Genomic DNA, 17,135 nt, shown 5'->3' with positions numbered 1-17,135 from the left:
AGGGCCCTTCTAGAAGGATCTTATAGGACCTGAGGAAATACGATCAACTGAGAAAATCTAGAAGACTGCCCTTGAGTTTTAAGAGGAAAGTCCTACCCAACGCTTTAATCTTCTTCACTGTTTTCTCCGTGTCATTGGTCACGGTCACAGTCACAGGAATAGGTTCCCCATGGAAATATATCTGGAAAAGTTAGCAGGTGAGTCAGAAAAGGAGAAAAGAATCTTGAGGTTTCTAGATGCTCATCTTAATCCCTTTAACTAGAATAAAAGTGGCTGAACTTCCATACTCTTAAGAAAGGTAAAGTGTTAGCAACATGCTTCCTTTAGAGAAGGGTCCAGAACAGGTTCTGCCCAGGAAGTGTCTGGGAGACCAGTGTGGATAGAATGCCCGAGTCCTGAAAGTTACATCAGACTAAGCCTTGGGGTCTCACGTCCAGTCCTCAGTACATTGGGTTCCTGCCCCAAACGTGTTGTGCACATCTACTGGTGACCAGAGGGTCCCAAGACAGCTGGGCCAGTGGTTCTTCACCTTTTTCCCACGACATGCCTAACAGATCACATGCTCACGTGACACTACCACCCCTGCCTGGTTTTGATGAAACTTAAGGTTTTCAGGGAAATCAACAATTTGTAATCATCATACCACTGATGCTCCATCAGTAAACCAGGCCCAGTGTGGGCAGAGAGAGGGCAAAGATAGCCAGGGGCAGGGTGAGGTGGGGGTCAAGATGTCACCCCTCCCTCTCCCTGGGATTGGCTCACATTAGCTGCAAATGATGAGAAAAGCCAACAATTCACCAACTGAACTATCCCCAGAAACAAGAGAACTTGCCACCGAGGTGGGGTGCCGAGGTCCCACCCTGCCCCACCCGGGTCGGGGGAGCCCAGCAGGCTGCCTCCTCCAGTGGGCGGGTTACCTCTTTGGTGAGGGAGACGGCCAGGTGCAGGGGCTTGTCCGACATGAAGAACTGCCAGGCGGCCTCAGCCTGGGGCTGGGGGCCCATCTGGAGCGGAGCGTGCTGCACTTTTCGGATGAGGAGGCGCACGGAGCTCCTGTGGGCAAGAAGTTCCCCACAGGAGGCTCCGATGGCCCTCCCAGCCTCTCCCCCCATATCCGTATCGGGGCTATGTGTCCAATCGAGAGAGAACAACTAGAAGGGGGACAGGATGCTGGTCTGAGTCTGGGACAGCCCTGGTAGCTGGAAGAGCCAGGGGACCAGGCTTCTGGTCAACCCAAGGTGATGGCTCCGGTCGGGATGCTTTCCCCAAGGAGGGCCTTGGTGGGCAGCTGCTGCATGAGGGCATCCTGTGCCTTAGTGAGAGTGCAGCAAAGCCCCAGGGAAGTGTGATGCACTGGTAGCATTGCTTATTGTTATTAGAAAAGGTTAAGGGTACAGGTGGAAATCTGGTGGAGGCATAAGAAGAAAACGGAAGAAAGAGGGATTCTGGAAGCTGTCTAAGGGCTCACAGGAGCTCTTGAGGTGGCCAACTCCCCTGGCGTTTCCTTTCTTTGTGTCCCCCTACCTCCACCCCAGTGGATCACCCACTTGACCCTGTCCCTCTTGCGAGAGGGTCCATCCCAAGCTGGCCTGAACTGGGCAGGTGCCCTCAGCCCCACCTCGCCGGCCCTGGCAGATAAAGGTGCAACACGTTCCTTCTCCCCGCCTGCCTTGGCCCTGGACCCCACTTATTTCCACAAGCACACTCTTACTTTTTGGGGATTTTGTCCTCTTCGCAGTCGCTGCTGTCTGTGGCGAATGCTTTGACCTCAAAGTCGACCCCACAGCACTGTCAGGGCGAGAGAACACACAGGGCAGTGGCTGGTGCCTCCCTTCCCGGGGGCCAGACTGGCTCCCAGCTTGCCCGGGGATGTTACGGGTCACCATCTTTCTGTTTTAACCTTATCCTTCCTAGGGCCAAACTAGACTTTGAAGACACTAGATAGTGAAGCGTAGTAGTAACAAAATGACCCTAGGATGAACAAAATGACCCTAGGAAGAGGAGAGTGTCGTGGGCCCAAAGCCCCAGAGGGGAGACTCAGCCTGGGGGTGCCCACAGGGCATGACTCATGTCTCAGGGGTCCCTGCCTCCCCACATCTCACCCAGCATCTGGCACCACTCCGCTAACTTAGCTTTCCTGCTCAAACGTGACCCCATGCACATGTTTTATAGCAGATGCAGCTGCCCACAGACCAGCCAGCACGCCTGGGTGTCAAGCCCTGGCCTGAGCCAAGTGTTGGCCAGGCAGGAAGGGGGCCAGTGCTGGTGTTGCTGCCGATTCTTAAAAAGAGGCTGGATATGGTATTTGGGCTGAAATCTCCTGATTTGAAAAAAATGCATTATGGTAAAATATACGCATGACATAAAATGTGCCATTTCAACCATTTTTTAAGTGTACAACTCAATGGCACAAATTAATTTCACGATGTTGTACAACCATCACCACCATTCATTACCAAAACCTTTTCATCATCCCAAACAGAAACTCTGAACAAAGCATTAACTTCCTATTCCCCGACCCTACACCCGCCTCAGGTACCTCTAATCTATTTTCTGTGCCTATGAATTTGCATAGAAGTGGAATCAGACAATACTTATCCCTCTGTGTCTGGATTGCACTTAGCATAATGTTTTCAAGGCTTGTCGACATTGCAGTATCTACCGAAACTTCATTCTTTTTCCCCCCTCCTTTTTGTAATGCAATTTTATTGAGATATACTCACACACCATGCAATCCATCCAAAGTGTACAATCAACGTCTTACAGGTCATTCCTTTTCATGGCTGAAAAATACTCCAAGCCATGGATAGACCACATTCTGTTTATCTGTTCATCAGTTGATGGTTGATTTTTAAATCAACTACATTAAAAAAACATTTAAGCATTGTCTGGGTCACAGTAACACACTGGAGGCCCTCTGCAGCCCTCAGCCCCACTGTGTGCACACCTGAGCTTTGAGTGTCACGCCCTCCCAGCCTGACTCTTCAACCCAGGTATAAGTATGCAGGGGTGCCCAGGGTGCAGGTGGGCCTAGAGGAAAAGTGAGATCGGCACAAATACATGAAATCCTCCATGTAAGCAGTGGCTTTGCTACATGCGACACAGTCTGACCTTATCTATTCTACTTCATTCCATTCCATTTTATAAAAATGCCATTTCTGAGCCATAACATCGATTTCACAAACCACTGATGAGTCGGGCCCCCGACTTTGTAAAACACTGCCCTAAGCCTTGTCACCATCTCTCAGTGCAGGCTTCTAGGATCCCCTACAGACCCGTCACTCTGCTGTCACCTCTTATCTTTGCAGCTCCTTCCTGCATGACTCCCCGGCCAACAGCCTGTAATCCAGGGGTCCTAGCCCTTTCCATTGCCCGTCCTGTCCTCGCTGCCCACCCTGCCTTGCTTAGATTGCATGTCCAGCGCCATCACGCCTCTCTGCATGCACTCAGCCCCTTGCTTTTCAATCCCTTCACAGATCATGCACGGCAACCTCAGCCCACAGTGGCCAGAGTGATCCTTTGAAAACCTGAGTCAGATCCTGTTGCTCTAAGTCCCTGCATTGGTGTGCAAAGTCCTTCATGATCGCCACACCTCCCCATACTGCTCTGGCCTCAGCTTCTCCCGTTTACCCCTGCTGCTCCCCACCAAGCAAGCCAGGCCCCTTGCTGTCCTGTTCCCTCTGCTGGAAGACTCTCCCCTAGAACAGCAAGGCTTTCTCCTTGGCTTCCTTCAGGTCTCTACTCTGCATTGCCTTATTAGAGACCTTCCTGGAATACCCTGAACAAACGTCCCTTTGTCCCTGACAGCCTTCGTCCTCTGAGCACGTATTGCCACCTGATGTGACCATGGACCAACTAGTTACCTGTTACCTTCTGCAACGTGTGAGCTCCATGAGGGTCGGGCATGACTATCTTGTTCACAAGGTTGGTCATGGTTAACAATTGCTGAAGATGAGCGATAAGTTCATAGTCATTCATTATACTGGTGTCTCTACTTTTATGTATGTGTTGAAATTTTTCATAAAGAAAAAATTATTTTAAAAGTCTGTGGAACAACTCACCAACAAAAGGATGAACAAACCAATTAAAAAATGGGCAAATACTTGAATAGGCATTTCTCCAAAGAAGCTAAACAAAGGGCCAATAAGCATGTGAAAAGATGCTCCACATCATTAGTCATTAGGGAAATGCAAATCAAAACCATGATGAGATAACACTTCACATCCATTAGGCTAGCTATTATTAAAACAAACAACAGAAACAGAATATAAGTATTGACATGAATGAAGAGAATGGAAATTTCCTGCATTGCTGGTGGGAATGTAAAGTCTTGCAGCCACTGTGGAAAATAGTTTGGCAATTGCTCAAAAATGAAATGAAATTAGCACATGACCCAGCAGTTCCTCTGTTAGGTATATGCCCAGAGTATTGAAAGCAGGGACTTAAGCAGATGCTGGTGCACCAATGTTCACAGCAGCGTTATTCACAAATGCCAAAAGGTAGAATCAAAGGTAGTGTCTGTCTATGGATGAATGAACAAACAGAAAGTGGCCTATCCATAAAATGGAAATAATATTCAGTCATTAAAAGAAATGAAGTTCCAATTCATACTATAAACATAGATGAACCTTAAAGACATTCTGCTAACTGAAAGAAGCCAGACATAAAAGGGCAGTGTATGACTTCACTTATATAAAATACCTAGAATAAGCAAATTCACAGAAACAGTAAATAGATTAGAGGTTGCTGGGGGCTGGAGGTAGGGGGAAATAGGGAATTACTACTTAATGGGGGGCAAAGTTTCTGTTTGGAGTAATGAAAATGTTTTAGTAATGGAAGGCAGCAGCATAAAATTGTAAAAGTAATCAATGCCACTGAAATGTACCCTAAAAATGGTTAATATATATATACAATCTTTTTTAAAAAGAACAGTTTCTGCAGAGCTCCATCCCCTTTCTGCTTCATCCAATGTTTAGCAGGGCTTCAGTTTGCAAATTACATATTGGAACCTAACAGTATGGCCAAGTAAGTATCAGAGTCAGAAAAAGAAAGGAAGGGGGCAGTTTAATGTTTAAAAATTTTCAATTACAAGGTAATTTTATCCTGAGCGAAATTGACCATGGTTTATAATTTCTCAAGTAAAAAGTCCAGATCCTCAAAAAATATATATATAAGAATGAATGAATGAATGAATCCTTTGCATTTCTTCTTCAACTAACCTTCCCCATGTCTTGTGGAGCTGGCTGCAACATCACTGAACAGGGCAAGTAGTCAGGAAACTGTGGAAGGAAACAAATAGAAAATAATTTCTTTCAGAGGGAGTTCACTCCACATATAAAGTATATTCGCTGTATAAAAAGTGGAAAATGGGGCGGGCCGCGGTGGCTCAGCGGGCAAAGTGCTTGCCTGCCATGCCGGAGGACCTCGGTTCGATTCCCGGCCCCAGCCCATGTAAAAAACAAACAAACAAACAAAATACAATAAAAACAAGAAAATTTTTAAAGATGTTTCCCTTTCTTCCTCCCTTCCTTCCTTCTCTCTGTCTTTCCTTCCCTTCCTCCCTCTCTCTAAAAAAAAAAAAAAAAAAAAGTGGAAAATGCAGATGACAAGACAGCACAGAGGGAAACATGTTCACCCCAACATGCAGCGCAGCGTTGCTAATTCAACCTTCCAAACTGCCCCAAGTGCACATCTGCACACGCAAGTGTGTGTTTCAGAGGAACAGGCGCCTGTGATGGACGTGTTTTGTAATCTGATTCACTCACCTCACCATCCCCAACCCCATTCAAAAGGCGTCCAGAACACTTTCCATGCCTTGCAACGCAGTTCTACATCACTATTTTTAGGGTTTCTATAACATCACATTTAATTTAGCCGGTCCCCTTGGTTTGCTTCTGAAATGCTGTTGACTTTTTTGACGTTATAAACAATGCTGCAACGCATATCCCCCTTCCTACCTCTTTGTATGCTTCTGTCCAATGAATGCTGTAGGATAAAGTCCCATGTCGAGTCAAAAAGCACATTTGTCAGGGGTGCATGAGTGATCCTGTGGTAGAATGCTCGCCTGCCATGCAGGAAGCCTGGGTTCGATTCCCAGCCCATGCACCCCCAACCCCATCCCCCGAAAAAGAAGAAAGCACATTTGTCAGTTTCTGGGCACACGCTGATAAGCTGTCTGAAAAAGGTAGTACTTGTTTACACCTGGGATCAGCCCCTGGGAACACACGGGACCACGTAACTCTTGCGGAGTATGTAACTTTAAGACGAATTAGCCTTCCCCATTGTGTGCTCTGCCTAAGGTCTCAGAGAAGGGGAATTCAGCATGGCTGAGAGATGAAGGAATGTATCCACCTCCATCCACTTGTTGACAAGTACAAAGACAACTGCTCATTTCCCTGAGACCCTGATCCCACAGGGTGTTCTTTCTGTTGGGAACTCCTTGGCCAGAGGAGGGGCACTGCTGTGTGCTTTCTTTTTATAGATAAGTGAGCAGAGGAATAACACATGCGCATATAATTAGGTGGTCGGATGAAGGGAAATATTCAAAGCGTAGGTTGAAATGGTGCATTCAAAGGCTGAGAGGCTATTTTCAAGGACTTAAAAAAAGACAATCACAGACCATGCAATCTAGAATTTCCTTCCAGGGTGCAATTTACAGGCCCACAAACGTGAAGTGATCCCTCGGTCCACTTTCCTTGCTCCCATTCCCATGATAAGATGCAGTGGGCAGAGGGCTAGGGGTGGGGGTGGGAGTGGGGGGGGTGGGGTGGGGGGGGTGGTGTTGTCGAGGAGCACGCCCACCGTGAGCAGAAAGGGGTACGTGTTGCTCCCCAGCTTCTTCAGCAGACTGTCCTGCAGCTTTGTGGGTGCGCTCGCGGCCCCCACGGGAGGGTACACCTGCACCCGAGAGAAATACAGGTCCCGGCGGAAGGTCAGGCCGATCACATCGATGTCTTCCTGGCCGTAGCGGAAGGCGCAGGTCAGAGAGACATAAACTGGGAGGAAGACACAGGGAAGGTTGGGACTTGGTGCTGGGATGCCCCCCGCCCCATCGAGGTGATGGGCAGGTGCCAGGGGGCTGAGTGGGCCAAGAAGGAGCCACTCACACCGGGGTCAGGGGTCTCCAACCCTCAGCATCTGGGGAGATGGGATTTGAGAGAACCACCCCCAGCTGCTGCACATCGTTTTGGAAACTTGGCACCTTTCTTGGGGTTTGGGTCGATTCTTTTAAAGGGGAGTATGTGGGGTGGGGGCATCTTCCTTCTTAGCACATTATTTTGCCAGGATAGTGGAAATCCACAGACAGAGCCCTCGGTGCCCACCCACCCTGCTCCACTTCCTGCCACTCCTTTCTCCTGTCCCCCCAGCTCCTGACCTCGGGGAGGTCTGCTAACAGCAGGGTGAGGCTGCTCGTTCTGGAGTTGGAGTGTCTGGATGGGGTGGAGGTGAAGGTAAGGAACAGAGGGAAACAGGGCCGGGGAGCAGAAAAGACCTGGGCCAGCCCTGGGGGTGGGGTATGGAGAGGCGCTGGGAGGGGGTTATAGGCCAAGTGGAGAGATGGAATTAAGTCAGGGAAGCTTAGAGCTCTACCCTTCTTTTCCCATTGCCTTGAAACTTACTAAACATTTCCCATTCTGAAAATTCAGTTTGATTAAATGGACATTAATTGCACCCTAAGTGGGCCAAAGAATGGCGTGAAAGTTCACCATGAGTGTTTGGGTGACGCTTTATAACTATCTGCAACGTGGTAAATAAAACAACAGGAAGCACATTAGCGTTGCAGGTAAAGCACATCAGAAGTGGCGCCTGCAGGCACCTGGGGCGTCTGGGGCGTCTGACCCGCCCCCCCCCCCCCAGATCCTCCCCCAGAACTAGGGAGATGCCCTAGAGCCGGCTGCTGCTCTGACCTGCTCTGACCTAGGGCACGGGACTTCAGGGTTCGAGAGGGGCAGGCAGCCAGGACAATGCTGGAGACGATACAGGGTGGAGATTTGGGGGCCCTTTCTGCCCCGACCCCCTGGATCTTAACGGTCCCACCCCTGACATGGGCCCACGGACCCTTCCCAGTCATGAATAATTCCTTGCAGTTGCCAGCAGTAGTCACTCAGAAAAGCATATTTGGAACGGACTGAGTCACAATGACATCATCAGAAGGAAAACTGGGATCTGTTCTCATTTAGTTTTCCTGTTATTAGCAACCAATTACTTACACACACATCACAACTGCCAACAATCGGCTCAGCACAAAATTAAATTCTGATTTTTAATTCCCCTGTCTCCCAACAGGCATGATTTCCTCCTTTGAAGATAAAATCACCCAGGGGGCCCCTTCTGGATTTGTCCCTAGTGTAGAACTACGTGGCACAGAGGGAAGCACTCGGTCATTAGAGACAGACAGACAGACGTCAGTTCTCGCTGGCCTATTGTTGAGTAGCCTGCCGCTGGGGACTCAGATCTACCCTGAGTCCTCACTTTCCCATCTGAAAAGTGGGGGCGGTGAGCTCCAGCCTGACAGAACCCCGTGTTGGGCGTACTGTACAAGGGAGGGGGGGGGCAGTGAGACGTCCAGGCAGGAAGTGGACATGCCAAACAGATGTCAACTGCCTTCTCCCTCTCCCGGCACAGTGCTTCAGCTTCTAGAAGTGCCCCTTCCCAGACAGCAGGCAGAGTGGCCCCTCATTCCACTGTGGACAGGCCCCACCTCACCTTTCTTTCCCTTGACAAGCTCAGGATCAATGAGCACGACACCATCTAAATCACAAGAGAGAATAATGAGTGTGGAAGAGAGCAAAGAAACCAGAAGCCTTCTTAAAAGACGATAGATATTTTCAGTTGTACATGTAATCCATGTTTCTCATGACAAAATTAGAAAGTCAAGTTAAGCAAGGAGAAAACAAAGCCATTCAATTTCTTACTACCTAGAGATACCCACTGCCTAGATATTGGAGTAGAATTTTTTCCATACATATACACTTAATTGTAGAAATGTTTTATGTCCCACAAGATGAGATCCTACTATATATACTGCTCAGTTATCTGTTCTGTCACTCAGTTACAAATTGCAAACAACTATTCATGACAAGTGATATATGTATTTATCATTTTAATGACTACATATTAGTACATTGAATGGGTGTACCATAAAGTATTTAATCAATCCCCTCTTGTTAGGGTATTTAGGTTGTTTCCAAGTTTTCCTTATTGTAACTGATATTGCAATGAACATTGTTGTAGATAAACTTTTACATCTATCCATGATTTTTTAAAACATCGATTGTAGAATTGGAGTTGAATTTTGAGACTCAAATGACCTTCCAGAAAGAGTTTTGCCAAGGAACACTCCCTTTCTCAGTTTTTTCTGTACTCACTCTCTCTCTTTTTTTTTTTTCCTTTTTATGTTGAAATAATTATAGATTCAACGGAAGCTGCAAAGATAGTACACAGAAATCCCACATATCCTTCACCCAGTTTCTTCTAACAGCTACATCTCACATAATTATAGTACAACGTGAAAACCAGGAAGCTGACATTGGTACAAAGTGTGAACGCAGGTTTGTGTCATTTTATCACATGTGTGGATTTGTGTAACCACCACTGAAATCAAGATACAGATTCCCCATGCTTGCCTCCCTTTATAACCACACTGTCTCCTGCTTCCCAACAACCTTAATCCCTGGCAACCAGGGGTTGTCGTCTATCTCTATAATTTTGTCATCTCGAGAGCATTCTATAAATGGAATCACACCATATGTGACCTTTGGAGATTGGCTTTTCCCACTCAGCACAATGCCCTTTACATTCACAGGTTGTTTCATATATAAATAGTCCACTTGCTTTTTTTGTCTCTGTAACACCACAATAGGGATGTACCAGAGTTTGTTTAACCAGGCACTACTGAGAGATCTTCTGGTTATTTCCACTTTGAGGCCCTTACAAATAAAACTGCTGTGAACACTTGTGTACAGGTTTTTGTGTGAACATAAGTTTTCATTTCTCTGGGATCATTGCCCAGGAACACAATTGCTGGGCCGTATGGTAAGTGCATGTTTAGTCGGTTAAGAAACTGCCAAAATGTTTTCCAGGGTGGCGTATGGGTTTACAGTCCCACCAGCAACGTAAGAGTGAGCCAGTTTCTCTGCATCCTCGCCAGCGTTTGGTCTTGTCCCTATTTTTTATTGTAGTCATTCTGATAGGTGTGTCGTGATATCTTATAGTTTTAATTTGCATTTCCCTAATGGCTAATGATGTTGAATATCTTTTTGTGCACTTATTTTTGTGCCTTTGATTGAAAGGTCTCCATGTCTGTATATTTATATATATTTTTTACTTTGAATATTCAGAATTTTTCATCCATTCTAGAAATGAATTGCTCGTCTCCCCATACTCTTTAAAATCATTTCCAGTGACATTTCACTGACATGTTTCTTGGATTAAAATATGAGTGAGGCCGATTTAAAAAGAAAAATAAGACACTATTCTATTGGGCGCACAGGTGGTTCAGTGTAGAATGCTTGCCTGCTATGCAGGAGACCAGGATTCAAACCCAGGATCATACACCCCCCGCCCCCCAAAAAAGACCCTAGCAGTTGTCTGTTAAAAGACCCCAGCGGTTGTCTGTTAAATTTTAATTTAAATCATTAAAATCTCACTCCAAACTCAACTTACCCACAGGTTCCACTTGGTCAATGTGGTCTATATAGTCTCTCTTCCCCAGGTAGATGGTCACCTGTGGACAGAATAGGTGCAGATGCTATATGGTCAAAGAACATAAACTAAATCATTCATGGTAAAGACCAGCAAAGGCCAAATATCCTGACTAATCTAGAAAAGGGGGGCCAACAGGTTCAGCACCTTTCCTGTTACCGCCCTCCTCCCTGCTGCTGTGGGTTGAGAGGGTGGGTTTCAGGCATGGTGTGCTCTGTCCTTAGCTCTTGATCCCATCTTTCTGGTTCCCTCACTTCTTCCCTACACAAAGGAACTCTTCCCAGCCCTTTGGATGGTCAGGGCTCCCTTTTCTCCCCATTCTTTCCCATCAAGAAAGGATGGTTGCAATGGACTGATTTCTAAATGTTGTGTTAGTTAATTTTTTTTAATTAATTAAAAAAAGAAAAAAGAAAGGATGGTTGCCAGAGGACCCGGGTTCAATCCCTGGTGCCTGCCCATGTTTAAAAAAAAAAAAAAAAAGAAAAAGAAAGAAAGAATGGAAAGTTTTCCCTTCTTGTTTAAAGAATTTCTGGACTGAGACCATAGGCAGGAGTTCTGGTGGGGTCCCTGAAATCGTGCCAGGTGAACTTCTGTACAGTTAAACCCGAATTGATGCTCTGTGGCAGGCGGGGGAGTGTGGGAGAATAGCTGGGGGTGGGGTGGAAGGAGAATGAGCTCCCCCTTGGCCTCATCCTCTCGTGTCCTGTTTCCGCGTCCCTAACAGTAAAAGTCCCTTTACCCACAACCTTTGTGGAAAGCATGGGTTGGGTACATGCCCCTCACCACTTTAACCCACGGGCCCATGAGTGCCTCGTGGGTGAGAGTTCTGTGTCTTTTTGTACATCTTTTGGCCATCATGGTATCTCCTGCAGTAACTGGGGTGCAGCAGGAATTCAATCAACGCTTGCTGAGTGAACCAACGAATGAGCGCAGGGACCAGCCAGACCCCTCCTTCCCTACAGGTTTTTCTCTTCATGAATCTCCTAAACCACTTTTGTTGGTGTTGAATCCTCTTCTGCTCTCAACCCCATGTCCCTGAGTGGTCCCTGTGCCTCCTAGGTTATCTGTTTTACTGATATTGAAGTGACTTCAAGAAGTCCTGGTTTACAGAGAACATTCCATGGGAATGTTCAGAAGCCCAGTTGCAGGGCCATCGATGACCTGGACAGAGGCGGGAGGTGGGTGTCCAGAGAGACGTGCAGTGCCCCACACCGCCAGCAAGCCCACGCTTCCTGGACGCAGCACTAACTACCTGTGGCCCCTCCTGTGGCCCCCACCCCCCAGATCCATTTCCCGTCCTTTTCTGCCACACTCCACCTAGGAGGCTGGCCAGTGTCAGTCAACCCCAAGGGGTTCTCCTGCCTCTACCTGCTGGTCAGGACTGGCCGGGATGTTGGCGAGAGAAAGGAGCGAGGAGAAGTCAGCCCCACTTTCCCGCAGGGTCTCTTTGCCCTTTGCATATCCCTTTGCCTTGCTCACAGCTCCGGGCAGGTGGTCCTGTTTGCCTCTGGGCTCTGGGGCCTGCTGGGTCCCTCATTCCAAGGAGATCACAGCATCCAGCTGCTACCACATCCAGCGGGAGTGGCAGACCGAGCGCTTCTTATGGGCTCTTCCACTCCTGCCCATACTTTTGTGAAAAGTCCCCTTAAAAATTCTCCCTCAAGTTTGAAATGCTAGTGATCAATGAAAGCAAGGGGTAAGGGGTATGGTAGGTATAATCTTTTTTTTTTTCCTTTCCTGTGTTCATTTTGTTTCTTTTTCTATTGTCTTTTTATTTCTTTTTCTGAATTAATGCAAATGTTTTAAGAAATGATAAATATGCAACTAAATGATGATATTGTGAATTACTGATTATATATGTTGATTTTTTTGGTTTCTTAATTTTTTAATTAATAAATAAATTTTTAAAAAAAGAAAGGAAAAGGTTCTATGGTCAAATAAAGTTGAGTTAAATGATTTAAAAAAAAAAATTCTCCCCCAATGGCCTCTCTCTCTCAGCCAACACGACAAGCAAGCTCACTGCCCTCTCCCTCTCTACATGGGACATGACTCCCAGGGGTGTGGACCTTCCTGGCAATGTGGGACAGAAATCCTAGAATGAGCTGGGACTCAGCACCAAGGGATTGAGAAAACCTTCTCAACCAAAAGGGGGAAGAGGGAAATGAGACAAAATACAGTGTCAATGGCTGAGAGATTCCAAACAGAATTGAGAAGTTATCCTGGAGGTTATTCTTACGCATTAAATAGATACCACCTTGTTAGTCAAGATGTAACAGAGAGGCTGGAGGGAACTGCCTGAAACTGTAGAGCTGTGTTCCAGTAGCCATGTTTCTTGAAGATGATTGTATAATGATATAGCTTTCACAACGTGACTGTGTGATTGTGAAAACCTTGTGTCTGATGCTCCTTTTATCTACCTTATCAACAGACAAGTAAAACATATGGAATAAAAATAAATAATAGGGGGAACAAATGTTAAAATAAATTTAGATTGAAATGCTAGTGATCAATGAAAGGGAGGGGTAAGGAGTATGGTATGTATGAATTTTTTTCTGTTTTCTTTTTCTAAATTGATGCAAATGGTCTAAAAAATTATCATGATGAATATACAACTATGTGATGATAGTGTGAATTACTGATTATATATGTAGAATGGAATGACTATATGGTAAGAATGTTTATGTTTGTATATTAGTATGTTTAATAAATAAAATAAATTAAAAAAAATTCTCCCCCAAGCCACCCTTTGGGAGGTGTCACCTGGCTTGCAGGAGCCCTGACTGCCGTCACCACTCTGCTGGACAGCGCTTGGTGGCCTCCTGCTCCTCATCCAAGAAAATCTGGTCCCACGAGCATGGCCTGCAAGGCCGGTCACCTCTTGTCTCTGAGCCATGTCTGGGACGTAATCTCTGCACTGCTGGCCCTCCCCTGTACTCCAGCCACATCAGAGCCACCAAGTTCCTGAGACACCACAGATCTGTGCTTCTGCTCCCATTGTTTCCCAGTGGGAAGGCTGTTCTGCTGCGTCTCATCTGGGGTCATGCTGCCCACTCCAGGGAACACCTCAGTGGCCCCGCCCTCCTCCAGCCCAGCACACTCTCCCCTTTGGCGTGTGCAACCCTGACCCAGCATGTGCTCCAACTGGTCCAGGCTGCTTCTACAGGAGCCTGCTTCTACAGGAGCCTGCCTCCTCCCAGTGGAGGGCTGGACTCAGCCTCTGGGAAGGGATGGGGGGAGGCAAGGACAGAAGGAAGAAAACCTCTGGGACAGTGGAGCCAGGTAATGAGGATGGTGGGGTGGGGGTAAGGGACAGAAGATGCTTTCTGGGCAAAAAAAGAAAAGCATATGCAAAGCCCTGAGTCCCAGTGGCTCCTGGAATGGCTGCCGAAGAGGGATGCAGGCTGATGCAGAAAGGGTCTTGTAGAACTCAATCCTAAAGAATCTAGGAAAACATTGAAGGATTTTAAACAGACTAAAAAACCTGCAATTAAATACCATGTAGGACACTATGTATCCGGTGCCAGGCTAAGCACTTTGGCTACAATAGTTCATTTAACCCTTGTTACAACTCTATGAGAGTAGAATTAACCCCATTTCATAAAGAGAAAACTGAGACTTGGAACATCTCAGCAGCAAAGTGGAGAATGAACAGGGAAGGGAAAGCCAGTCAGACGGCAGGATTGCAGTTGGGAGGAGGGTAGATTTCAGGAGGTGAAAGCAACGAAACCCAGGAGTGAAGGGCCAGCAGACGCTGGCCATGTGCCTTCCCGTGTGACACAGGTGTCCCAGATGCCATTAGCCTGTCTTCAGAGTCCAGGTATCATCTTATCAATGCCTTAATTTGGACATTTTCATGGCCTAAGAACTGTACAATGTAAGTTAATAAATCCCTATTGTAAAAGCCAACCCATTTCTGGTATATTGCATTCCAGCAGCTTTAGCAAACCAAAACAGGAGGGGAGAAGGTTGAGAGAATGGGTGTTTACTTTGTTTTTAAGATGCTTTGATTGTGAAAAAAAAGAGAGATAGGAGATTGCTGCGAAGAGGATAGGGTCAGGGAATGTTTTTGTTCTTGTTTTCATGCTCAGAGAAGAGAGGGAGAGAGAGAGGTTAATAACAAGTCCAGACAGAGAGGGGCTGATAGCTGAGGACCCAAGGAGCTATTTGGCCATGAGACCAGGGTGAAATCAAGTGGTGAACCTCAGGTGGGAGCAAGAACACCTCTTCTGCTGTAATCAGAAGGGAAGAAGGACAGAAGCAGGTATAGAAGGGGGACTGGATCATGTGAGACCAGAGATGACCTTGCTGGTTGTCCCCTTAGAGCCATACTCCCCTTCTTCCTGGACAGCAGCTACCAATTGAATTCAGGTTCTACCATCCTCCATGTGTTGTGTGCTAAAAGGAGTTAGACCCAGGGTGTGATTCCTGATTGGCCTGATCCAACTATGACCATCTAATTCCTTTTGCTTGGAATTGGTTTAGGGCGGGCATGTGTCCTGGTCTGAATCTATTATGTACCCCATAAAAGGCCATGTTCTCTTAATCCATCCCTGTTGGGCAGACCTATTGCTGGGTAAGACCTATGATTAGGTTGTTCCCCTGGAGATGTGACCCAAGACATTCAGGGTGAGTCTTAATCCCCTTGTTGGAGTCCTCTATGAGAGGATAAAAGACAGATGAAACTCAGAGAGCAGAGAGAAGCTAAGGAAAAAAATCCAGAGAAAAGCTCCAGAGGAGAGAGAGTGAGCCATTGAAACCAAAGGAGGAGAGAAGGACCAGCAGATATTGCCACGTGCCTTCCCATGTGACAGAACACCTGATGCCGGCAGACTTTCCTCTGAAAATGTATCTTCCTTTTGACGCCTTAATCTGGACATTTTCATGGCCTTAGAACTGTACATTTGTAACCTAGTAAATCCCCTTTGTAAAAACCAACCCATTTCTGGTAGGTTACATTCCAGCAGCTTTAGCAAATCAAAACAGCATGTGACCCAGTTTTGGTCAATGAAATATAACAGAAGGTCTGCTGTGGGCTTCTGGGAAAGGTTTCTTCATTCTTAAAAAGAAACCCCTGGGAGCAAAAGAGACTTCCTTCTTCTGGATATTGCCAAGTGAGGAGAGATGCGTGGAGCTGGGGCAACCATCTTGCTATCAGCCTGAGGACAAAGAAGAGTGCAGAGTGGAGAGAACCACAGGGAAAGCGGCCCAGGGCCCGGGTAAGCCATGTGTGGTGCCATACATAGATTGCAGCTGATTGATCCTAATACCAAGAGTAGTCGGTGTGACCATAACACAAGACATTAAATTGATGAATTATTTTCTACCTCCTGTGACTACTGATATGCAAAAAAATTGCAAAGTACTCCATTCAAAGGATGTCTAACTATGCGCGAGGAAAAAAATGAAGAAACAAAGAGGACCAGCAGAAGTGATTGTCTTTCCTCTTCTGCCAGAAGTCAAAGTGATGTGGGCTGTTGAAAATCACAAGCTGGAAAAAGACTCTGGAGAACGAAAGGCATGGGGCACCCAATATGTCACCCATAGAATCAGAGGACTTGATGGAAATGGTGGAATGGCCCAGCTAGGACAGAAGAGGAAAGCAGGAGGGTGTCTGCGTGAAGCCTGGCTCTCCTGTGTGCACAACAAGGGTCAGAGAGTTTCCTTTAGGCCCAGTGTTGCTTTAGAAGTCAGCTGGAAGAACGATCTAGACCTGTACTGTCCAACACGGTAGCTGCTAGTCAGTTGTGGCTCAGAATATGGCTAGTCCAAATTGAGAAGTGCTGGGAGTATGAAATACACACCAGTTTCAATGACTTATAAGGATAAAATAAGGTAAAACATATCATCAATAATTTCTATGCAATTTATATGTTGAAATGATCACTTTTGGATATATTGAATTAAATAAAATATAGTATTAAAGGAAATGTTGTCTGTTCCTTCTTACCTTTTCTAGAGATTTTTAATTATACATGAGGCTTGTATCGTATTTCCATAGAACAGCACTGAGCTAGACTGTCGGCCCCCATGAAGCTGGCAAGTAGAGCCAGGATCTTGTCACAGAGGACCCTCACCGCTTTGGTGGATTGCAACTGTGCCTCCATCAGGCTTCCCACGCCAGGAAGCCAATGGACACTCCTAGACTATCTAACGTGCCCCTGATGGAACCAACAATGGATGGTTACCAGGGCCTCGGTGGCAGGACAGCCACAGTGCAGGGGTGGTGCACAGGTAGGGAGCATCTGTGCTGGCCTCACTTGTCCAGGCACTGAAGGCTCAGCTGAGGCTTGAGACTGGGCAGCTGGGGAAGGCAGGGCATCGCATTGATCTGCATGAGGCTCTCCCCAGGCAGGTGAGATGATAGACAAAGAGCAGGGTGAGTTTCAAGTACTGACAGGACCCTGTTTGGAATGGGTTCAAAGCTGGCTAGG

At 46.7% G+C, this 17,135-nt stretch overlaps 1 protein-coding gene across 1 annotated transcript in view; it reads right to left on the bottom strand.

Moving 5' to 3' along the window:
• SAG (S-antigen visual arrestin) overlaps nt 1–17,135 on the bottom strand; it is a 33,172-nt gene that overhangs the window by 15,758 nt on the left and 279 nt on the right. Inside the window, exons 2-8 of the mRNA XM_077152069.1 lie at nt 10,666–10,726; nt 8,707–8,751; nt 6,802–6,995; nt 5,220–5,279; nt 1,712–1,788; nt 918–1,053; nt 97–181 (exon numbers count right to left, since the gene is read on the bottom strand). Of these exons, the coding sequence (XP_077008184.1) occupies nt 97–181; nt 918–1,053; nt 1,712–1,788; nt 5,220–5,279; nt 6,802–6,995; nt 8,707–8,751; nt 10,666–10,726 (658 nt within the window). The remainder of the gene's footprint in view (nt 1–96; nt 182–917; nt 1,054–1,711; nt 1,789–5,219; nt 5,280–6,801; nt 6,996–8,706; nt 8,752–10,665; nt 10,727–17,135) is intronic.

This window comes from Tamandua tetradactyla, chromosome 3 (assembly GCF_023851605.1).
Source record: "Tamandua tetradactyla isolate mTamTet1 chromosome 3, mTamTet1.pri, whole genome shotgun sequence".
In the NCBI taxonomy this organism is placed as follows: Eukaryota; Metazoa; Chordata; class Mammalia; order Pilosa; family Myrmecophagidae; genus Tamandua; species Tamandua tetradactyla.
Note: the sequence above shows the minus strand (reverse complement) of the source record. Positions and strands in the feature narration are given on the sequence as shown.